This window comes from Nestor notabilis, unplaced genomic scaffold (genome assembly GCF_000696875.1).
Source record: "Nestor notabilis isolate BGI_N333 unplaced genomic scaffold, ASM69687v1 scaffold2266, whole genome shotgun sequence".
In the NCBI taxonomy this organism is placed as follows: domain Eukaryota; kingdom Metazoa; phylum Chordata; class Aves; order Psittaciformes; family Psittacidae; genus Nestor; species Nestor notabilis.
In genome coordinates this window covers 41,734-66,892 of record NW_009933432.1, presented here as the reverse complement: position 1 = coordinate 66,892, position 25,159 = coordinate 41,734, and the positions used below count along the sequence as shown (strand labels likewise).

General features: G+C 42.7%; 1 protein-coding gene across 1 annotated transcript in view; it reads right to left on the bottom strand.

Annotated features, from left to right (window-relative positions):
- LOC104407561 (teneurin-4-like) overlaps positions 1-25,159 on the bottom strand; it is a gene marked incomplete at both ends in the record, with an annotated part of 152,162 nt that overhangs the window by 117,919 nt on the left and 9,084 nt on the right. Inside the window, one exon of the mRNA XM_010016878.1 lies at positions 3,171-3,341. Within this exon, the coding sequence (XP_010015180.1) occupies positions 3,171-3,341 (171 nt within the window). The remainder of the gene's footprint in view (positions 1-3,170; positions 3,342-25,159) is intronic.

Below are 25,159 nucleotides of genomic sequence, written 5' to 3'. Positions count from 1 at the left end.
TTGTAGGATGCAAACCAAGTAGCTTGCTTCTGAAGGGGATTACTCTATCAGCTGGACTGTTAGTATTTATTTGGCACACTGAAAATTACTTTCCACACTGTCAGGATTAAAGGAAACAGTTGCCATGTCTTCATGCAAAGTTTCTTATTCTATTATTGTAAGACGAATAGATTCAGGATTCTATTAAAAAGGGGCTAAAGCCATCACATAATTTGGTTCAAATGAAGGATTTATTTTCCTGATTACTACTGACATGTTTTATAGCTTCTTAGAAATTCAGATAAAAACCTACAATATTTGATACGTGCCCTGACTGTTCGTTAATAAAGATTGTACATTGGAGTGAATCAGGGAAGCTGAGGATTTAATAAGATAGATCATAGAATCCCAGACTGGTTTGGGTTGGAAAGGACCTTCAAGCTCACCCAGTCCCAACCCCTGCCATGGGCAGGGACACCGTCCACTAGAGCAGGTTGCTCCAAGCCCCTGTGTCCAACCTGGCTATGATGGATGTTGCTGTGCAAGAGGTGGCCTGGAGGAAATCCGTGCAGTATGTGTCCTGCCTGTACAGACAGCAGCACTTGCTCATGTGAGCAGAAATGCTTCTTTGATTGCACAAGACAATTCCACAGAAATACTTCTTCGTTCACACAGCTAAAAGTTCATGTCTCCTCTTGGTGGACAGTTCATGCCTGAGAAGCTCATATCCTAAGAGCTGTCACATCATGCTGCCAGCAATTGACATTTATCCTGACACAGAAGTCCATAGAAAGGCTGAATTAGGCCCTGAAATCCATCCGTGTTCCATCACTTTTAGCCTACAGTAAGATCAGGCCCTATGGACAGGATACTTCATAAAGCACAATAAGAAAGCCAATTCAGCTTCCAATCAGAAATGAGGTTTTAATCAGAATATCTGACTCCTTAGAATTAACTTCAGGTCTGAATTCTTAATTGGGCTGTCAATTACTTTGCTCTTTCCACACGTTACCTTGAACTTTTTAGTTGCCATAGCAACTATTCCTAATTTATTTGGATATCAAAATGAACTACTTCATTTCAGGCCTTGCTGAATCTGCTGGTATTTTTGACAGCAAGGTATCCTGACTCATCAAAACACTTCAGAACACACATTTCTCTACCTTCAATTGCAGTTAATCACATGCTCAAATATAAGCATGTGCTTAAGTGCTTTGCTAAACAGGGATGGGCTTAAACACAGTACTCAGAGCACAGGCACAGATGAGAAGGGATGACTCTCACTGGGAATTGGCAAGCCATTGGTAATGATTCATTCCAAGCAGCTGTGAGGATATTCGAACCCATCCCAGCCTCTTTCACTGTGATCAAGAAGACTTTCAAATGTATTTCAAGCCATTATTCAATAAATTTCAATCCATCACATGCATTCTGGTTTGGAATAGCAGCCGTGCAGCAGTGCTAGCAGAGTCAGGGCAAGATATCCTCCTCTAAAACTTACAGATTCACAGAATCACAGACTGGTTTGGGTTGGGAAGGACCTTAAAGCTCCTCCAGGTCCAACCCCTGCCCCGGGCAGGGACACCTTCCACTAGAGCAGGTTGCTCCAAGCCCCTGTGTCCAACCTGGCCTTGAACACTGCCAGGGATGGGGCAGCCACAGCTTCTCTGGGCACCCTGTGCCAGCGCCTCAGCACCCTGACAGGGAGGAGTTCTTCCTAAGATCTAATCTAAATCTACTCTCTTTCAGCCAAGATTCCCCAAGATCTATACGAAGCACTAACTTGAGGTATCTCCTAATGACATAAGTAGGGTATTTCCCAGAATACTCTTTTAACAGAGCTTTTTTGGAAGCAATCAACAATTTTACTGCTGTCTCTGTAAGCATGGCTGGAAAAGAAATCAAGTGGAGATCTTTCACTTGAATGGCAGTTTTGGATACATCCATTTCTTTTCGTTTTGACTTTTAAAACGCAATGGACAGACCCAAACTAGATGTTGGGAAAATGAACCATATGGCAAGTTAGGGATAGGAAAAAGGATCTGCTATGAAGTATTTTTGACTACAACAGCAGGGGTATCTGCAGCTTGCTGCACTGTCTGGTCAGGTTTGCTGAGAATAACTCACTTAGCTGATTTGTCCTTGTAGCAACTTCATGTCAGCCATCAGTTGCTAGTAAATACACTGTTTTAAGGAACACACATAATTATAGCCTTTATTTGGACTCATAAAGACAGATAAGAACAAAAAAGTACTACAATTAATTTAAATGAAACATCTAAATACAGGCTTTCAGCCAGAGTCTAGGGAACTGTGTGTAAACTTTGGAGTGCAATGAATTGCCAGAACAGTAGCATTCTTCTTATCTCTTACCCACAAAACTTCCTCCCCAAAATAACTACCAAAAATAGCCCATGACTTCAATTTGACCGGACTCTGTTAACCTTGTAGAGAGGAGCTTGACAGACAAAAGAGCTTTCTGAAAATCTGAATGTCTCATTTCTCCAGTTCAGTCTTAGGAGGGGTAAAACACCTCCCCTTTCAGCTTACAGGTACTGTTGACACTGCTGCCTCTATACAAAACACAGCAAGGTATAAAGCTGCTGAACTGATGACCCATCAGTTACTCTGATTTCAGTTACAATCTCAAGCTGTCAACATCGTGATGCTTTGTGGAGACCAGGCCTTTTTTTGCAAAGAGATGTCCAACTCTGGGGTGCCAAAAATCACACTGCAAAGTAAATATTTTGGTCTGCAAAACATATGGTACTAAGTGGCAATGAATAGGCGAATTCAAACATGTTTTACTATTGTAGAAAGACTTGACCCAGTGCTCCAGGAATCATTTATTATTCCAGACCCATTATTTTTCCCATGAAAACAGCCACTCGAAGCAGCAGTTTTATGATGGCTTCTGAAGCCTGTGAGATATGGTACAGATGGTTCCACCTTGAGAGTGCCTTGGGTTTGTGGTGAAGGTTGCATGTAGTTTTATGGCATTAGTGAACATCAGAAGAGTATGAAACTTAGAAAACATAAGGAAAGAAGACCGACGACTACTAGTTCTAGACGTGAAAGACTGGAAAAAGCACCTGGTGATGGCAGCATTGAGGGTAATGGAACATGAGATTGGATGGCTGGAGTTCAGAGGCAGACAGAAGACTCACAACATGGACACACACCAACCATACCTTCACTGGTTCCTTTGCCTTTCCTGTCAGGTAACTCTAACCCTGTGCCCCCCGAAGGATATAAGGAGACGTCCGTTGGCACTGGCCAACTGCTGGCTGTGTCTTCCGTGATCTCATACATCTGCCCTTCCATCGGCTGCAGGTGCCAGTTTAGGCCAAACAGGTGCATGGCTGTGGTGAGCAATGAGAAAAGTCATCTTTTTCTGTTGGGGAGAGGTTCAGAACTACAGGGGCACTTTCTAAAGGCTCCATTGCCTTATGAGTGGCGATTGCTTTAGGACAAGAATGGCATTAATGTCATCAGACAGCCCCTGCTGCTTCTACCGTACCAGCTCCCTAGGTCTTTCCACCCACTTAAACTTGCTCTAGATCACCTGTACCAATCCAATCTGCTTCTTCCAGTAGAACCACTCCTGATTCGTGGCCTGTGTGAGGGAATAACCGGGCACAGTGCTTCAGAAAAGGGCTGGGGTGAGAATGTGGTGACACAGAAATACAAGGAGTATTTATCAACATACCAATAAATCCCAGGAAACGGTCCTGTTTTATGCTACTGTATTCATAATGTATTATATACCTTCTTTTTTACTCCTTTTTATGTGTTTAAACCCACCTATTATACCCAGAAGCACTTATAGATATCTAACAGCTTTTCCTGTAGAAGTCCAAATAAAAACTAAGGCAATTGAAGACCCAGCACCAGAAATGCAACTACGACTGAGCACTCCTTAGTATAACTCAGCTCCTCTTATTCAGACCAAAGAACCTCCTTAAGGTTTGAAACCAAGCAGCACCATTTAGCTTTGTGTGATACCAGGGCACAGCTCTCTGTCAAAGTCACCCAGTGCACACCTGAGTAGATTTCCAGGCATTTCATAAAGGCAAGTGAAGTTAAGGAACAAGACAGAATACTTAAAAAGCAAACACATGGATGAGAGGTATGGAAAATCATATGCTTTTACCACTCGTAGCTGCCCCTTGAAAACATAAAGCAAAAGAATGTTGCTTCCCACATCAGTCCCCAGCATAAACATTTCATACTCAATCAGGATCCAGTTTAGCTCCAGGCTCTGCGCAGCCAAATGATCCCGTATTTGCTACATTTGGAATGACATGTCTTTTTTAAGGAATGCCTTGGTATTTTACACTGTAATTCCTCCAAGTAACCGTACAACAGCACAAGCATCAGAGCCACTTATCATAAACAAAACCAGTGAAGAAATAGAGTATTTCCACAGCTCATAGTCCTCATTTCCTTCCCAAAGATGCATCTGAGCTTGGCGAGCACTGTTAGGGACAAGAGGTTAGTTTGTTTAAGCCTGTGCACCAGGAACAATCTTTTCAAGAGTATTGAAAAGTAATCTGAGTAGTTCTCCAGCACTACTAAACAAAGCATGTTTAGGCAATTTTAGCAAAATCAGTGATTTTGTTTTCCACTTTAATCTCAATTAAGTCATCTACCATTTACTAACATGAATAAACTTGTCTTTTCATTACTACATCACAAAACAGAGTGAGAGAAAAATACTCCTTTTACCATGCAAGCAGGGACCGGGTTTGTTAATAAAGTCTTAACTGTTAGGAAAGAAAATACTCTCCTAAAACTCCCAACAACAAGGAATCACAGTGAGGAAGGTTTCCTGAGGACCTGCTCAAAACCTGAAAGTTTTTATCCAGGTACCCATTCCAGGAAGGATGCCAGCAACACAACAGGATACTTTAGGCATCTGGAAGTATATTTCCTTGGCAGAGAAACTGTGCAAGGGAAGAGAGGAAACTAGACTGGAAGCAAGGAATTTGCATCAAGCATGTGGCATGGCTGTGCTTGCGTAGTATCTTTGTGTTTATATGGCTCTCATCATCTGAGTGCCTGGGCACTTCAGAACTATTGACCTCATCAGGTAGGAATCTGTTATCTCTACTTCACTGCAAGGAAACAGAGAACTACAGCAGATTAAAGGACTTAGTTCACTTGTTTGGGCACGAAAGTGTATTTGTGTGTTAATTCACTTAAGTTACTCCATGCTCACAGGTTCACAAGCCCTAACTTGGACTGCTCCATCAGTAGGTTTTGTGCTAAGCACAGTGCTCGATGCTGCCTAAGAATGCCACCCAGGCTGGGTCTCTCCAAGGACCAGAGCGTTACCCAGGTGCCACTGGATGTTTGTAGTTCCATGTGGAATGAAACCTGTAATGTTCACTCCTCCAATCTCAGGCAATCCCATACAGCAAGCAGCCTGGATGCCTCTTCAAACCCTGAGAGTGTTTAATCCCAACTCCACTGACCAACTCCAACTTCATATTCAATGACTTGCATGACCTTATATTGGGCATCACTGGTTCAGGCAAGAATTGAGCCAGTGGGTTGTTTGCTCTATCCTTTGGATATCACAGTCTCAGTGCCACACAGACTTTTAGGGACACATTGAAAAGCCATTGTTTCCCTGGACGGACACTGTTTCCCCTCCCCTCCTTAGGACTTTGTTGCTTGTGGATCATTATTCACTGCAAGAAAATGAAGGTGAAAAACTCAGCATTGTTTGGGGTGGGGTGGAAAGCTATGAGCATTTCTTCCAGGCATGTAAAACCCATTTCAAAACACCTGAGAGGAACTGTCTTATGAAGGGAACATCTTGCTTCAGTGTAATGATGGAACTGGTAGCCTGGAACTCTTCAGGCCTTTTTGCACATTATCCACCCCCTTGAGCCACCGAATCAACCATTCCATGTCACCATTCATTCCTGAACACGTGAAAATTGTTTTACAATGTCCCAATATAGAAACGATGACAGAATAATCTGTAACATAGATACTGTGTTATCATACAGAGATGAAATGCTTGCATTAATATGTTAACTTTTGTCTTTAGTTGACAGATTTTGCCTAAAGCAAAAAGCTTCTTGTGTTCATTGATCCATGATCACATAGATTGTAGAAGCAAAGAATCCTAGAATGGTTTGGGCTGAAGGGACCTTAAAGCTCTCCCAGTTCAAACCCCCTGCCACGGGCAGGGACACCTTCCACTAGAGCAGGTTGCTCCAAGCCCCTGTGGCCAAGCTGGCCTGGAACACTGCCAGGGATGGGGCAGCCACAGCTTCTCTGGGCACCCTGTGCCAGTGCCTCAGCACCCTCACAGGGAAGAACTTCTTGTATCAAATCTCAATCTACCCTCTTTTCATTTGAAACTATTATCCCATCTCCTTTCACTACAGTCACAGGTAGAAAGCCTCTCTCCATCTTCCTTACAAGCCCCCTCTAAGTATTGGAAAGCTGTAAGAAGGTCTCCAATGATGACCCATGAGATCTATGCACACCATGCATACAAAAGCATGAACATCTGAGAAACATGGAGATATATTTGAAAAGCATTTTAATTACTAAGTAAGTGGCTTAAAAAGAGTTCAGAAGATGTTCACAAAACAAAAGCCTTTAGGTATTGCCACCCATAAAGCAAACAGACATCATGCGATTTCTGCTGCAGGTAAGTAATATCCACAAAAGCCTTCCTGAAACAAGAACAAAGAGTTGGATGTACTTTGGAAACACACTCCAGTAGCAGGTATGATGTTAGGAAATCTTCTGATCAAGTCATTATTATTACTGTCTTCCAAATAGCAGTGGCAAACTGATGGAACATTCGTTCTTCTGCTTGCTCTAACTGCCATACTCATGTTAAAAAGTCAAGTAGTAACAGCAGTGGATGTTTTGGGTCTCTATGTCTCAGTGGGAAGTGTGATACTGTTGATGCACTCAGATGTTTAAAGGATTTAGGAGAGGTACAAATCAACCTTGTCCTGTGCTAAATTGATGCAAAGTTCTTTCTTGTGGGGATAAAAAAAGAAAAGAAGACCATAATCAGGGAAAAACCCTGGAACAATGGGTGAGAGGCACAATCATATACTTTGAAGTGTTAATGTTTCTGAAAGCAAAGTGAAGCTGTAAAAATAGTTTGAGATCCCTGATGTTCTCAGTCTCCAGGTCAATGGAACCCACTGTTGACATTTTCTCTGGCTTTTCCTCCCCTTCTTTGCTCAGCTAGATGGAGGATGTGGCTCACAAAGAGCAAATGCCTTCCTAAAAGCCTTTACGTCCTTCTCCCTCTCCCTCACCAACAGGATGCTCAGTAGATACTCGGCTATTGAAGGCTCCCCATGTATTAAAAGAGCACACTGCAATTAACAATCATTAAAGTGTACCCTTTTGTAAAATACCATGTAGCTTTCACTGCCTGGGAAGCCTCATGACATGCTCTTTGCAGAAGCTTTGCTTCTCTTTCATGGCTAATAAAACTCTTGTGTCTGACTTCTCTTGGAACAGAAACAAGACTTAGGGGAAACCCTGCATGTGTCCTCTCTGGGCTGTTTCAACACCAACAACTTAGATGATATAAAGGCACCTGGGGCCTCTGGCCCATTATACTCATGTTTTGACATTAAATCTTTGACTTGCACAACCTTTTAACTGTAGCTAAGCGCTAGCAAAAAGTGCCCTGAAACTTGCTGAGCCAATAACAGAGTTTTCCATGGCAGAATAAAACACCTTATCCTCAGTCCTAACTCACCTCTGGCTGCCTTCCTGGTGTGGAAAAGAAGGAAGCCAAACTCTCAACCTTTCAGGGTTCAATTACTTTGCTGAGTTCAGCATTTCAGTGTGATGTGGCTGTCCATTTGCTGGACTCAGGTTCACCTTAGCAAGGCAAATTTAGGAACAGTTCAGCATCAGCTGAGCTGTTTAACCATCCAAAGAAATGAAAGTTCATCTTGGTGAAACCAAGTATTCAAGACAATGATTCTTGATGCTTTAACACATTATCTTTTTGTGTATTGCACTATTCTTACTCTATAGCTGCTTGTGGAGGCCATAAGCAACATTAGCTGATGCTATTATGCCAAATAAAGAGGAATATTCTTTCCAAGTTTGTTTTGAACAGACCCAGGCTTTTGGGTATCTTTGTATTATTGCCAAATAACACAAATAATGCCAATATTGTATTTGCTTATGACACAGCAAAACACTAAAGTCAAAACAACTTACTCAGCAAAGTGGAGAACAAAGACTCTGGTACAGCATTTCAGATGAAAAAGGACAAACAAAGGGAATAATTCACATAGTCAACAAAATGGACATCTCTTGGGACAGGTTGATGGAGCGAAGGAGTTAGCAGATGATTGTGATAGATCACAGGCAGAAGAAAAGCTAAGACATGCTTACTGAAGCATGTGAGACCCCCAGAAACCACTCCGGTCAGCAGAACATTGAAAACCACACTGCTGGCCCTTTATTAGCTTGTTGCTTTGCAGCAAGCTAAGTGTAATAAATAACCAAACCAATCAATTGTGATGGTTGAAATTAAGGTGACGGCTGAAGCCACCGGCTGCTTGGATAGTCTTTGTTAAAGGCATTCTCACAGCAGCTCGCAGGCTCTCCTCTCCTCTGTCCTGTCCCCTCCTCTCCTCTCCTCTCCTTTCCTTCTCTCTCCTTTCCTCCTCTCTCCTTTCCTCTTCTCTCCTCATGCTTCTGGCCTGGTGATTCCCTACCCAGGCAAAGCTCCTAGAGAAGCTAAGGAATGAATAAAACAACAACAGTTTTACCATTAACAACTGATCTTGCACTGAAGAGTTTCTCAGAGTTGGGAGCTCAACAAAGCACCAAGTAAATCATCACCACTGCGAGCACGGTGCAGAGAGTGACCAGCGTGCAGGAAAGACAAAGTCTTTTGGGCTTCTCATCTGAAAAACCTAGGCAGTGTTTCCAGACTAAGAATGCTCCATGCATTCAAACTGTGTTTACCTCAGGATGTCTGCAAGGCTGGAGCAGCTCTGCTCTGGAGCCAGGCTGAGAGAGCTGGGCTGGGGCAGCTGGAGAAGAGAAGGCTCCTCAAGGGGACACCTCAGAGCAGCTCCAGGGCCTAAAGGGGCTCCAGGAAACCTGGAGAGGGGCTTTGGACAAGGGATGGAGGGACAGGACAAGGGGAATGGCTTGAACCTGCCAGAGGGGAGATTGAGATGAGCTCTGAGGCAGAAGCTCTTCCCTGTGAGGGTGCTGAGGCGCTGGCACAGGGTGCCCAGAGAAGCTGTGGCTGCCCCATCCCTGGCAGTGTTCAAGGCCAGGTTGGACACAGGGGCTTGGAGCAACCTGCTCTAGTGGAAGGTGTCCCTGCCCGGGGCAGGGGGCTGGAACTGGGAGAGCTTTATGGTTCCTTCAACCGAAACCAGTCTGTGATTGTATGTTTCTATGTCAGTACATTCTGCATCATTAACACAGCAGTGCACAAGCTTTGGAAACACCAGGCTCCTCTGCACAGGCACTCCACCCTCCTCAGCTCAGCTGTGCTAACACAGGGCTCTATCTGGAGAAGAGTTTGCCTCTGCTACCCCACAGGTTTCTACAAGCACCTCACTGCACTGGTGACAGTAAGGCCAAGGCCAACACAAGCCAAGGAGTTGGAACAGGAAAACCAGATGGAGCTCAGTCAGCGGCTGAGAAGACATTTATACAGCTTGTTCCTTTGCTCTGCCCTCTTTTTGTGGGCTCAAGTATAAGATACGTTGTGGCTACATATTCCTCATTAACCTTTGGCTTCGACAGCAGACTTATAATAACACACTCTCTAAGATGAGACCTGAGGTTTGTGTTTTCTCCTAACTGAAAAAAAAGAAGCTGAATTCCACCAGTGAATTACTCAGGGCTAATTTTGACTCAAGGAAATGTATTGTCTTCCCTCCTGTCTTTGTAATCTACTCGACTGTAATTATCTGGATAGCTGTGTCTCTCTACACTGAAATCAGATGATTCCTGTAGAAGTGGGAGAATTGACTTTTGCAGAATTAATCATATTTTTGTGACATTCCATGTTATGAAAAAAAGCTTTTCAACATGAAATAATCACTGGTTTGTCAATCCTCAATAAATCAAGGAAGATATTAAGAGAATGGAGACAGTAAAACAAACACTATGAAAAATAAAGAGAGATCAACCAGTTTGTTTTCCTCTTTACTTCTGTTCCATTTCAGTGCTGGACAAGGCTTCTGTGTCCCAGCATGGCAGAACATACCAATGCAGGAAGAGCCAAGGACTGAAGTAGCCCTATGGCCTGAGTGATATTGGAAGAGGGTAAAAGCAGTAAGGATGGATGCAGTGCAATTTACCTGCTCTCCTTGTTTGTAAGGATAAATCATGGACCAGACAGATCCAAGATGTTCATCTAAGGGACATTCTGAGTACTGCAGTTATTTAGTACTCAGGTATTTAACAGGTTCTTGATTCTGGAATTGAACTCTAGGATCCTGACTAAAGATCCCAGTGATTCATAACATCATGAATTCACATCATTTAGACATACAGTTTGGATTTACACATACATCCCTGGCAGTGTTCAAGGCCAGGTTGGACACAGGGGCTTGGAGCAACCTGCTCTAGTGGAAGGTGTCCCTGCCCCTGGCAGGGGATTGGAACTGGATGAGCTTGAAGGTCCCTTTCAACCCGAACTGTTCCATGACACTATGATTCTGTGATACATACCTGGGTCACTGAGCCAGGCACTGTGGGGCAAGGAGAGAAGGATTCCTGCAAAGGCAGTTCTTGCGTGTACTCTGGCAGTTACCTTGTGACCAAAAACTCTGCACCACATTCTGGGTCTCATTTCTAGCACCTGAAATTATTTCTTATGAGTCAATTATTTCCTTCCATGGCTCAAAGCTCTTACTCAAGGAATAGAAAACCTGACTTCCAAAATCATTCTCTGCCTGAATAAACGTGAGCTACACACCAGGACAGACACAGGAATGGAGCCCAGAAGACATGTTTAAGTGAAGACTCTCAGCTTGTGGCTGGGAGGTCCCGTGGGTCTGCTCCTGGACCTGTTGGTTTATTTGACACAAGACAATAGTTAAAAAGGCACGAGGAGAGACATTTAAGGTGATGCTCATTATTGTAAATTCCTCATCTCCCCCTTGCTCCGTGATCCACCTTCAATGAGAAAGAAAGGGTTTACAAGCCTTCCTCACAGACTGGGGATGAAGACACTCTGCTGGGCTGGACTGTAAGTACTTCATGCTGAGAACTGGAGAATCTGTATCCTTGCGTGAAGGGATTAGAATGAAGGATTTAGATGATAGAACAGAGAGTGTTTGTTTGTGGTGATAGGACAAAGGGTGATGGGTTTAAACTGAAACAGGAGAAGCTCTTCCCTGTGAGGGTGCTGAGGCGCTGGCACAGGGTGCCCAGAGAAGCTGTGGCTGCCCCATCCCTGGCAGTGCTCAAGGCCAGGTTGGACACAGGGGCTTGGAGCAACCTGCTCTAGTGGAAGGGGTCCCTGCCTGTGGCAGGGGGTCGGAACTGAATGATCTTAAGGTCCTTCCCACCCCAAACCAGTCTGTGATGCTATGATTCTGTGGTGGGTTTTTAGGACCTTAAGTGAGAGGTAGGTGCTTTCACAGCCAGCTCAGTATAGACACATGCTATGGAATACATCCAGTAATACTTGGGGCCCTGCCTGCTGCCTGATCATTCCTCCACATGCAGAGCTCAAACTATGCAAGTACCAGCAGTGTTTCTTTCAGAGGTAATTCAGGCTTCCTCCTTCCCTCAATCAGAATCACCATGTACAAAGGAGGAATGCAAATTCCTACCTCTTAAAATTCTGCCACCAGAGTGGGAACTGCCTGTGGGGAAAACAAAGCATTGTGGTAATCACCTAAAGTCCCGGCTGCAAACGCATTTACTTGCTTTGATTTGACACAAACCAGTTATTCTTTGACTCCTCCTGACTGAAGAGCTGTATCAAAGCTTTCCAAGACAGAAGCAGATGGTCTACAAAATAGTATTAGTTCCTTCTTAGGAGAACACTTTATATTTTAATTTAGTTCCCAATTGCTCTTAATAGGGAAGAAAAAAAAAAGAGCTTCCAGCTGAAGCATCACATTTCTTTGAAACCTTTAAGGAAGTGACTAGAAAGACATGTTATAAAATGAAGCAGTTACTTAAACTCGATGTTTGTTCAATGCAAAGAGTCAGCACTTCCTATTCAATGTCTTCCTAATTACCCCTGGGGATCAAAGACTTCCAAGTGATTGCCTGGCCATTCAAACCACTAATAGATGATCACTGGCCCCTCCAGTGCTAGAGCAGCTTGCTGGATGCTCTTTATTTCCTGCAGGAAAAGGAAAATGCAGTTTTAAATGGGTAAATGTGAATATTTTTATGGGTATTTTAAGGAGAGTTTCTTTTTAAGTGTCAACCTATAGTTAAAAAATAGACAAAAGTGGTGTGGTTTATCTAAGGAACTGTCTGCTTAAATGCAGTCTGTCATTCCCTTCACCATCTACACCACTATGGAAGCAGAACAGAGAGCTGAAAGATGGACCTCAGCAACACTTTGCTGCTACAAGGCAGCTTACTGCACTGAAGAGATGGGTTTCAGCCCCACTGCTCTAGTAAATTTGGTGTTACACATGCTCAGGCCTCTCTCACTAACATAATATTTTCCCTTCTAGGTACCTTTTCTGGGAGAGACCATATTCCTATAAATATTACTGAGATCTTTCGTCAAGATCAAAGTCAATTATAAGATGGTCCCACTGTACCTCTAAATGGAGTTTTAATTTGTGTGTATAATATTAGAAATAATGGTGCTCCCATTGGGGTACTCACTTCAATTAGAGAAATGAGGACAGGCAGCACTACCAGAGGGCCTCCTACCTTGCTTTGCAATTACTACATTTCTGGGCTAGCCTGGTTTGGACAGCATAATTTGACAAATGCCATTTCATTACACACATATAAATTGGGAGACCGTAATTAAAAAGGGTGTAAGTTACACAGGTAAATCAACAACCTCTCACAAGCTTCTTTCCTTCTTATCTCTACTAGATATAAGGAAGTAGCCTTCTACCTAACAGCTGGAGAGGAGCTTTGGACAAGGGCCTGGAGGGACAGGACAAGGGGAAGGGCTTGAACCTGCCAGAGGGGAGATTGAGATGAGCTCTGAGGCAGAAGTTCTTCCCTGTGAGGGTGCTGAGGCGCTGGCACAGGGTGCCCAGAGAAGCTGTGGCTGCCCCATCCCTGGCAGTGCTCAAGGCCAGGTTGGACACAGGGGCTTGGAGCAACCTGCTCTAGTGGAAGGTGTCCCTGCCCATGGCAGGGGTTGGGACTGGAGGAGCTTTAAGTGCCATCCCAACCCAAACCAGGCTGGGATTCTATGATATCAGAGAACTTGCTTTCCAAAATTAATATAGTAAGTTGCTTAATGTCCAAGAAATGCAGTTTGCTGTGTGAAATCACAAACAATCCCTGCTTTCTTCTATCACCCCAACAAAACAGAGGTGGGATAAGTGCTTCAGTGCAGCATCCCAGTTTGAGGGGTAAGATCTAAATACTGATGTAGAACTTGATGTGAGAGCTGACCTCTCAGGTGGCTGCCTGCTCATCCCTCCTTCTGAACACAAGCATGATTTTATTATAAGGACAAGTAAATTATTTGAGAGCGCTGCTTGGGGTGCAATCCTACCATCAGCTGAGAACTGCATTAGTGTTATTAGTCACCATGTACAGTCTAATAGCACCAGAGCTCCAGCTGGGCTGTGCTAGTTGATGTAAGAAAAATGAACAAATTGACAAGCTTGGAATTCCTTGATGGCCAAAGCAGGGGTTTAACTTGAGCTTTACTTAGAGCCTGAATAAAACGAGTGCCTTCAAGAGCGTGTTGGAAATGCTGGAAATTCAGCATGAATTGACACATTTTGCAGGTGTAATCAGAAGCATCTCATTGTTCTAACTGCTTTGGACAACAAATACATGACTGTTTGTTAAGCAGGCTAAGAAAGTTTTCATTTATTTTCTATTTTTTCTTCACATAAACTTGAAAACCAAAAGATTTTTCCAATAGTTCATTTAGAGAGAGAAAAAATCCTTTATTTTCCTGTACAAACACTCAGCAAACAGACACAGAAGTACAGCCTGGGAAAGCTGTAAAGTGGGTGACACAGCACAAACATAGAATCATAGAATGATTTCGGTTGGAAAGGACCATAATATCATCCAGTTCCATCCCCCTGCTATGGGCAGGGACACCTCACACTAGACCATGTCGCCCAAGGCTCTGTCCAACCTGGCCTTGAACACTGCCAGGGATGGAGCATTCACCACTTCTTTGGGCACCCCATTCCAATCACCTTCACAGTAAAGAACTTCTGCCTTGTATCTAACCTGAATTTCCCCAGTTTCAGTTTGAACCCATCACCCCTTGTCCTGTCACTCCAGTCCCTGATGAAGGTCCCTCTCCAGCATCCTTGTAGCCCCCTTCAGACACTGGAAGCTGCTCTGAGGTCTCCAGCAGCTTCTCTTCTCCAGGCTCAACAGCCCCAATGTTCTCAGCCTGTCTCCATACAGGAGCTGCTCCAGCCCCTGATCATCCTCTTGGCCTCCTCTAGACTTGCTCCAACAGCTCCATGTCCTGCTTACTTTGAGGACACCAGAACTGCACCCAGTACAATTAATGACACAAGAATATTTTTTCTGTCCAGAGGCCATGGGCAAAATCCAGGTCAGGACTTTCAGGCACTATAAATCTAAGGGAATGGTTCAGATCAGTGTGAAAAGCTCTCTTAATAACAAAACTTAACCTTATGATTTGTTCCCTTGGTTTTAGGTCTAAATACAGCACATAGATTAAGGCAAATGCTGGCAAGTGCAACCCAAAGTGTTCTCTTAAAAAGACCCACAGCCATCCCTATATTTAATTACAACTAAAATAGCTTTTGCTAAAGAAACTCGAAGTTCGCCAAGTCAAGCACTAAAAAGTGAGCAAAGAACAGAGTTAAGATCACTTGTGTGATTTCACATCAGCCCCTGTATGCATATGCAATCTGTAATAGCCTTTAATTCCCTCATCACAGGCTCTTTTTTTTCCACTGGCCCAATGCTGAGCAGAACAATGGCACAGAAATTGCCACTCAGCCCTGGCAGCTCCAGCATTGTAGCACATTCAATTGCTTTCTAGGGATGCCACATGTGCAGCCTGGTTGGTAGCAGTAGGAGGGGGTTGGAAAGGAAGGGAATGCACTCAGTGCAGGTAATTTTGCTCCTGCTCTCTGAATAGGTTCCTACTGAGCATGTGTGAACTCAGGTTTTCTAGTTTTGTGGCAGCCAGATCTGGGTGGATTTGGGATATGATAAAGGACATGGAGCTGTTGGAGCAAGTCCAGAGGAGGCCACGAGGATGATCAGGGGCTGGAGCAGCTCCCGTACTGAGACAGGCTGAGAACATTGGGGCTGTTGAGCCTGGAGAAGAGAAGCTGCTGGAGACCTCAGAGCAGCTTCAGTGTCTGAAGGGGGCTACAAGGATGCTGCAGAGGCACTCTTCATCAGGGACTGGAGTAACAGGACGAAGGGAAATCGGTTTAAACTTGGATGAGGGAAGTTCAGGTTAGATCTAAGGAAGAAGTTCTTTACTGTGAGGGTGCTGAGGCACTGGCACAGGTTGTCCAAAGAAGTGGTAAATGCTCCATCCCTGGCAGTGTTGGACAGAGCCTTGGGCGACATGGTCTAGTGTGAGGTGTCCCTACCCATGGCAGGGGGTTGGAACTGAATGAACTTAAGGTCCTTTCGAACCCAAACCATTCTCTATGAGTCTATAAAATAACAGTAAATCCAATAGCAAAGTTGTGTGTAAGTGAATGACCACACATAGGGATCCAGACCCCTACCCTAACTAGTCTATTTAGGGTTATCTTGTGATTACTTAGAATTTAGTTTCATCATTACATAGGAAAGTGCTTGCTCGGGGACATAATCCACTGCCTTGCCCCTTTATCCTCAAAGACTATGTTGATTGTGGTGAATTGAACAGTATCAAGCAGTGTAACGTGATAATCCATATAATTTATTTGTCTGAAGGGACTCTTCCAATATTTTGGCTCTGGTCAACCAATACCTTCTGAATTCCTGGGCACTATTCAGGTAGCAAGGACCAGAGTTCATTCACAATAGATAGTTGGAGTGTCATCACCAATAAGATTTGAACATTATCGAAATGCACTCACTCTGGACCAGCTGGGTGCCCAGAATAGTCCCATGCACATGTTTTACAACCTGGAGCAGTACGTGATTCAGCCTGACTGCATAAGGTGTACAAATATAAATACAATGCTACTGACCACTTGGATTAATACTGTTTGGAATATCATCAGATTTCTTTAACAAAAAGCCTCAGGAAGCCCTTTTGATGCTTGAATTCATCATCATTTCTGCCAGAATTGAACAAGATCCTATTCCCATGATCAGAGTTTCTTTTGAAACACTTAGTGTAAGTGTAGCCATCATCTCTGCTAACAGCCTTGATCTGCTTTGCTTTCTAAAGAGTGTCTGCATAATGAAGTGATGCTACAGTTGTACAACACAAGCAAGGTGCAATGCTGCTGCTGTGGTATGTGCTACCATATTTGAAAACAGCTACCATATGCTGTTCTTATCTTTCTAGGCAAAAGTTTCTGGCTGCAATAAGGACAGGCTTGGAAGCTAAGGTATGATAAAATCAAATAAACTGGAGATAGCACCATAGAATCATAGAATGGTTTGGGTTGAAGGGACCTTAAAGCTCACCCAGTCCCAACCCCTGCCATGGGCAGGGACACCTTCCACTAGAGCAGGTTGCTCCAAGCCCCTGTGTCCAACCTGGCCTTGAACACTGCCAGGGATGGGGCAGCCACAGCTTCTCTGGGCACCCTGTGCCAGCGCCTCAGCACCCTCACACGGAAGAGCTTCTGCCCAAGGGCTCATCTCAGTCTCCCCTCTGGCAGGGTAAAGCCATTCCCCTTGGCCTGTCCCTACATCCCTTGTCCAAAGCCCCTCTCCAGGCCTCCTGGAGCCCCTTTAGGCCCTGGAGCTGCTCTGAGGTGTCCCCTTCAGGAGCCTTCTCTTCTCCAGCTGCCCCAGCCCAGCTCTCTCAGCCTGGCTTCAGAACAGAGCTGCTCCAGCTCTTGCAGTATCTCTATGGCCTTCTCTGGCCTCGCTCCAACAGGTCCAATAGGAAAAGCTGGTGATGGTGAGAGAGATTTTCATTTAAACAGAGAGATTCAGCAACCTCTAACTACCTATTTACTGAGCATCAGATTCTGATTGCTCAAAGTGAACTGTTTAAGTGGTCCTTTTGGAGTTTTTAAGTTTCAGCATCAACAGTGGTGCTGAAATCCTGTCAGAGAGGGAAAAAGGGGATTGATTCTTTAATTTACAGGTCATCTAGTACATTGCCTAGGTAGTATACTTCACATCACTTTTCTTAACACTCTAAAGATGTATCTCTACCACACAGCTCAACTTCAGCTACAGGTAAAAACCTTAGAGAATGCAATGCTGCACATATCCAACAGAAACCTATGACCTGGCTGCAAAACAGGCTTTGAAGTCATCTTCTAATTTAGAGTAGAAAAGGATGAGAGAGAAACACTAAACTATAACTGAGGAATATTTTTCACTGTCAGTGACATCCCTTAGCCGAGCTTACTCATGACAAGTTACCCACAAAAATGTATGGTATTTAAAAACACTGAAAGAAAGCCCATTACAGGCAACGTTTCTTTCTGTCTTCACTTAACTGCAATTAAATTTCACACTAATTAATGAAATAAAAACATGGACTCGAGGAGAACCCCTTCCAGTAGATATTAAGATCTGGAAAACTGATTCCTTTTCAGTGTCTGTGTGCAAAGGTCAATCTAAGCCGTGAAATGAAGATTAGAGCATCACATCTGTGCTACTGTCATAAAGGTGATGACAGTGTGCTGTTATTTTCCTTTGGCGAGGGGTTTATAGCAACTCACTAAAAGCATCTGGTAAAAGCTTATAAAAGCTGAGAGCCCATCTTACCATTTAATAAGAACAGATGGAATTAAGTTCATCCCTTCTTGTATTAAAGACTTTTAAATTTAAGAAAGGATCAGGCATCTAAAGGGCTATGGGTCCTGTTATGTGACTGATGTGTGGTTTCTGGATAGAAACTCCTGGATCAGATGGAGGCTTCTGGATATACAGCTGCAATCTGCTTCCAACAGGTTAAAGACTCAGTCATATTGGTGGTCTACTTCTAAATGGAATTCTTCCAGTGATCCCCCAATGATGAAGGAGGATCAGACTCTGACAGAGGGACCTCTTCGTTCAGTGTCAAAATGAAACAACAAGCAGAAATAAAAAAGGAATATATAAACCCTCAGAACAATAGGGAAACAGAGAGTAATTGATATAAATCTGAGGCCAGGCAGAGAGCTGAAAGAAGCTGAGGCCACGAAGAAAAAGATAGATGCCTTGAAAAAACACAAAGAACAATAGAATGTTTTTTGAGAGTATTGAAACCTTGAAAACCGAGCAACACTCAGCTATGGAATTGATGGAGATGGAATATTGTTAATAATTTATAGCAAAGGCTAAAGTGTTCAGTAAGATGTTTTGTTCTGGATTTTGACAATAACTACAATAACATGATTATTTATTTCAGAAGAAATAAGTTGAGTTTTTTTCCAGTCCATTAATAACCAAGAATTATACTAAACTACAGCTATTCAAGGACAAACAGTTTTAAATCTGCAGGCTCATTTAACTTGTAGCCAGTAAATGAGACAGCAAAGAGGAACCTGACTCACTGATTAATACTGAACCATCTACCAAGAGATTAGAACTGGGTTAATGCTGTATAGATATTTACGAAGGGAAAAGAAGAGGATGCAAGTCACTTAGAACAGGCAGCCTGACATCTATCATACACAAAAGAGTGACAAACATAACACGGAATTCAAGTAATGAAGAATAAAGTGAATGCATGGTAACTCAGGCCAACCATATTGCTTTACTGATAAATAGATCTTAACAAACAAAGAGTTACTCATTTTCTGACAATATGACAGTTTAGTAAGACATTTGGTTTCATTTGGTAGGACTTTTGACTAAAGAAACAAGCACTTCCCAATGGTAAAAAGTAATGTATGGATTTGTAAAACTAAAGATCTTAAAATCATTATTGCTGCTGAATAACCATCAAATGTTAAAATTTCTTGTGAAATTCAACATCTGACAGTCCAACATTCACATCAATGTCATATCAATGTGGATGACAAACCATGCAGATGACTCAAAGACTATTCGAGTGACAAATACAAGGATGAGGACAGAACAGATAAACAAAAAAGCTGGACAGCTACTGAATTTGAGTTATCTGAACAAAATGTGCTTCAGGTTCAAACAAAAGGTGTCACAGGCCACCTCATACACTTAGAATCATAGAATGGTTTGGAAGAGACCTTAAAGCTCATTTAGTTCCAATAAGGGATCGCAAGCTGCATCCATGAAATGGGACACTCACAGCTAGAAAGCAGAGAGTGAAAATCACTGCAGAAGCAAGCACAAGAATATAACAATATTGTTGTATAACAGTCTCCAAATGCAATTTTTATAGCCACAAAGAGCAATGAGATCCTTACACATGTAAGTTGGGAAACTTGAACTGAAGTAGGTATGTGACTTACTTACTTATGTAAAATGGTAGAGTAAGTAGCTGTAGTTTACTAGTCTTCAGTGTCCTAAGAGGTCAGCCTACATGATCTGATAGTGTTTATGGCTTTTGCCATTGAAAATGAAGAGAAGAGTCTTAAATAAAAATGATGGGAATCTTCCTACTTCTTCCTTCTTCCAATAAGCACTGTATTAGTGCCTAAAAGATGCAGTAGTGACCAGGCTCTTTGTCAGTGTTAGACTTTATCAGTGCAGCCTTTCTGCTTTGCACTGAGTTCAGAACATGTTGCTATCAAATGGAATACCTGAATATTAATACTTCACAGTTTGTCCACACTGGGCAACTCTAACAAAATGAGGAGGTTTATGTTATCTTCTACTATCCTTTTTGATGAATGTTTTCTTGCAGTGTCTCTCTTTCAATAGCATATACATCATCATATATTTCTCTTACCCCAACAGTTTCTATGTCAGGTTACAGATCTTATTTAGGTCGAAACAGTGAATGTTCTTTAATGGAGTTTATATGGTGAGGTTTTTAACATCCCACCTGAATGAACTTATCTCCACAAGAATAACTTTAAAGTGGCATCTTGTACCTTTATCACCTTTATTTTAAAGCTGTGGTTAAATCACTTGGACTTCCTTTACTCTAAACCATAAAGCTGCTATCCAAACATACAATGCAAAATCCAAAACCAAGACAAAAAGATGCACACAATCCTTTAATAATGCAAAGAGCTCTCTGCAGGTGATGGAAAGTCAGATCTGAGATATAATTCATACCAGCACACACCTAAAGCTGCAATGACAGACAACAAAGCAGGGGGAAATTCAAGACTGAATATAGCCCGTCTTGGGTTTAATATTGTGTCCTTCTCATTTCCCTGCTGATCACTATCTTGTGTACATGTGCTGCATTAACAACTAAACACCTTTTCTTGGCCACATTGGGCAAAATATGTATGTAACACTCCTTAATGTAGCTATAGTGAGCTGGACTTCAGGGATCTATCTGTGTTTTATGCAACACTGTGTGTGAAGGTCAGAACTGAGGCATTTGAGTGATTCCTTGTGGATCTGACCAGGGAAAGTTTCTTTTGCCAGATTCCCACCGGCAGCTTTCCCAAGCTAAGTGCTACTCAACCAGCCCCTTGTAAACTTTACACACAGCAGCTGCCCTCACTTGTTCCCTAACAAGAGTGAAGTGTGACTGAGGCTAACACAAAGGCCTGCAATCTTCCCATCTCTCTGCTACGGAACAAATGATTCCTGCAACTCCATGCTCTTTTGAAGGATCAGCTGGATGTGCCCGTTGATGGCCTCTCTCCATGGGGCTGAGACTATTTTCATGTCTTTGGTTCCCTGAGATAACTTACAGGAGCAGAATTTGGAGCTCAACAGTGAAAAAGACAAGACGATCATTCAGAAGTGGACTGAAGGGTTAACATCTGCCTTGAGGTATATTCTGTCTTTAGTCAGGTCAATCTCTAGAATCAGGAATCTATAGAAACACAGGCAGACTTTTATAGTCCAGCTCTTGTTGCAGACACTGGGACCAATGCCACCAGCTCTGACTGCATTTGGACCAGTGCTAAAGTAAGCGGTGTTGCTGCAGTTTAAAAGGAGCATGAGCACAAGAAGAATAAGGTATTTCCCAAATGTCACTGGGTATGAAAGAGCTAGATGTCATTTAAACTGTATGACTTAGTGGCACTAACCATGCTTGTATGCATTTGGTACAGTAAGAGCCAGCTTTAACAGAAAAACCCCACATATTCTACTGTGAAAGATCAAAATGATAGTGGTGGGTCATGATGATGGTCCCTCTCAGTCAATATCCTAAAACGTAACGTTTCACCAACATTTATAGTACCTAAAATGAACTACTGATAATGCTGTAGCACCTTGCAGACTGGATCTGGCAGTTTTATAGATAAAGGCTAAAATGAAGTAAATGAGACCCAAAAGTTACTAAGTGAAGCATATGCAGTAACTTTGTGAAGATGTGAAAGAACCATGAAAGGACCTCAAAGCTCCTCCTTAGCTAACAGACTGTCTCCATAAAGGCTTTGCTAGAACACACTGTTTAGTTGTCATCCCTGCATTTCATCCAAGATAAGATGGAAATAGAAAACTTTGAGAGATCCTTGTAAATCAAAACAACAAATGGCAACAGTAGCAAAATAGAACCTTATCTGGGATCAGAAAAGAAATAGTAAATAAAACAGAAAATGAAAGAAACTTGCTGGCAGGGCAATAAATTGGTTTATATTTTAACTTGAATAAAACCCTTAATATCAAGGAATAAATGTAGGTTAATAGATATGGATCATGTTTAATAATTAAGCATCAGCAACTTTTCCTATTGATCTCAAGTGGCATGTAAATACCATGGTAATTGGTGTACTACACATCCAGAGCTAACTACTTGGATAGATAAGAGCTTTGGAGAGCTGCCTTAAATTGGGTTTATTACATAGAATCAAAGAATCACAGCCCAACTGAGCTCAAGTTAGTTTTCAGGGTGATTCTTAGACAATAAAAAGAAAGACACTTTATAAACACATCATAGTCCTAGCACAGTTTTACTGTGAATGCATTTTGCCTGTAGCAAGCAACACTGTTCTTTAAGTGAAGCTGCATCTGTACAGAGTTCAAATGAGCACAGAGCTGAAAAGGAGAGAGAGCTCTGACTCCAATCAAATGAATGACTGTTTTGGCTCCATAATATGTTTTCCAGCCCTAACTTTAATCTAAATCAAATGCCCGTCTTTCTTGCTGTTCCTGCAATGCAACCACAGCACATGCTTAAGTATAGGAAAATTGCAAGTGCCTAACTACATCAAATTGTACTTCCATCTAGTCTGGAATTTACATCAGGCAGAGGAGAATACCTTCTGTTTCAGCAGAAAGAAACCATTCTCCATCACTAATTCATTTAGAAACTATTCCATGGATCTTGCCAAACAGCTGCTGGGCATGGAGATCTGGACAACCAAACAGGTCTTTTCTGTTTCTAAACTTGGAATTCTTCCCCCCAAGCAGTACAGGAATGTCAGAGATTCTTTACAATGCTGTGCTAGCAGATCTGGCATCTACCAGGTACAGAAACTCTGCTGGCAAAGTGTTTGGATAGCAACATCCCTCGGGGTATTATCTGTGCCGTAAGACTCTCACTATATATTAGCTGTCCATGGCATACAGACCCCACCACACCCCAGCACAAGCCATGAAAATTGTCCTTGTTTAGCTGTCAGCTGAATGGACAGTCCTAAAAGGGGGAATTTAATTTTGAAGTGGTGTCTCTTCACAACCTCCTGCAACAGCAAATTTGCAGGTCAGTGACGAGCTGCTTAAAGAGGCTTTTCACTTCAGTGGTTCCAGCAGTGCCATTCCCACCACTTTAATGTCACAGCCCCTGATCTGCTGCTGCTTTTCCCTTCGGTGTCCTCACCCCATGAGACAAGCTTCCGTGGAGCTCATGAGATTTGCATAAGCTGCGTGTGTGCAGAACTTTGATGTGCATTGTCTCCACTGCCTCTGCATACAGGGAAAGGTGGCAACAAGTCAATCAAAAGCTGGTTAATTCAAATGAAATCCAGCTTTCGGTGTTTGATGCACCCTGTTCTGTTTTGTTTGTCATTATCTCTCCAGACCAGTGAGTCAGCCCTGTAAAACCGTCAGCTTGATCACAGTGTTGACACATGATACCAGCCGTTCAGCTTCCATGGGCTCTATTTATGCCTCCTGTCCTCTCTTTTCAAACAGCCCAGCAAGATAAATGAACCTCAGACTACGAAATCCCATAAAAACTTTCACAACATAATGCAAACTCTGCCTTTTAAACCAATGATACAGCAAAATGAACTGGCTTCAGCAAGGAACTTCAGGAATGACCCAATGCCTCGTTGTTTCCTTGCAGCTCTTCCTGCCTTAAGTGGTCACCCAGCACAGCTGTATCTGAGCATCTGTCACACAGAAAGCATTGTTAACAGCAGAGTCCCTCATGTATCTCAAGATCTGCAATGGGTAGTTTTTAACATTTAAGCAGAGGAGTAGGACATGCCTGATGCTGTGAAGAGCATCCTGAAGCTCTAGGCATTACTCTGAACTACTTCCATTACGTGATAAGTATATAGAAAAATAGAGTAAATGCCAAGCCACTGCCATGGGATCTGATCCAAAGTCCATTCACTTAAATGGGAGCCTTTCGAATGACCCCAGTTTGCTTTGGAGGATGGAAATGGTCATTAAAAAGATAATTTCTATGGTTGTTTTAACTAACAAGAGGACATGGAAACTAGCCAAGTTCTCAACACTCGTGAGCTGTTATATAGATTAGACCTTCTTACTCGTGATTAAGTTATACCTTACCACTCAAACAGTCCCCATGGCATTGAAAAGAACAAGATACTGCTTAAATGAGGACAGGTACAGAATCATAGAATCATGGAGCAGTTTGGGTTGGAAAGGACCTTAAGATCATCCAGTTCCAACCCCCTGCCATGGGCAGGGACACCTCACGCTAGGCCATGTCGCCCAAGGCTCTGTCCAACCTGGCCTTGGACACTGCCAGGGATGGAGCATTCACAACTTCCTTGGGCAACCTGTGCCAGCGCCTCAGCACCCTCACTGTGAAGAACTTCTTCCTTATATGCAACCTGAGCTTCCCCTGTTTCAGCTTGAACCCATCACCCCTTGTCCTATCACTACAGTCCCTGACCTGTAAGAAGATGCAACTATGCAAATACAGAGGGGAAAGGAAGCAAAAACTGGAGGAAAACCAGTAACTTGTTTTGCAACCAGACCAGATTATTTAAAGGAGTGAACAAATTCCTGCTCAGAACTGACAGTGTTTAAGGAATGCAAAATGCCTCAGCTCAACTTAGCAAAAGTAGAACCATTCTGACCCCCCAATTCAGTTTTTGTCTCCTGGTTTAGGTGATCCAGTTCTCATCCGCGACTTGACAGGATGTAGAAAATAATTACAAATGAAAAGGTTATTCATAATTTTTAAATGAGTTAATTAGTAAACCCCGCCAGAGTCACTCATTACTGTAATTAATAATTGATTATACTTGAAATTAAACACAATTTTTCATCAAAATCTAATTAAAGAGCTGCCTTTTTGCTTGTTGATTAGAACTCTGGGTCTGGTAGAGACAATCTTGGCTAAATATGTTTATGCTGAAGTGAAGCATCGAGTTTGATTTTTAATAATTGATAGTTCCTTTAGAAATTAGTAATTATGACCCATAATTACAGCAGTTCAACCTGATCAGCATTCCTGGCTCCTCGCCAGCCATCCATGGAGCCCAGCAAAGGCCATGCAATTCATCTGGATTAAAAAACAGGATGGGAAAGCACTCAATGGACCTACCTTTTAACCACGTTAACTGGGATTTTAAACAGCTTGAGCTTGAGCTTTACAGGACTCTGGAAAAGGGGTTTAAGTTGGGGAATACCGAGCAGCATTCCAAACTCTTCT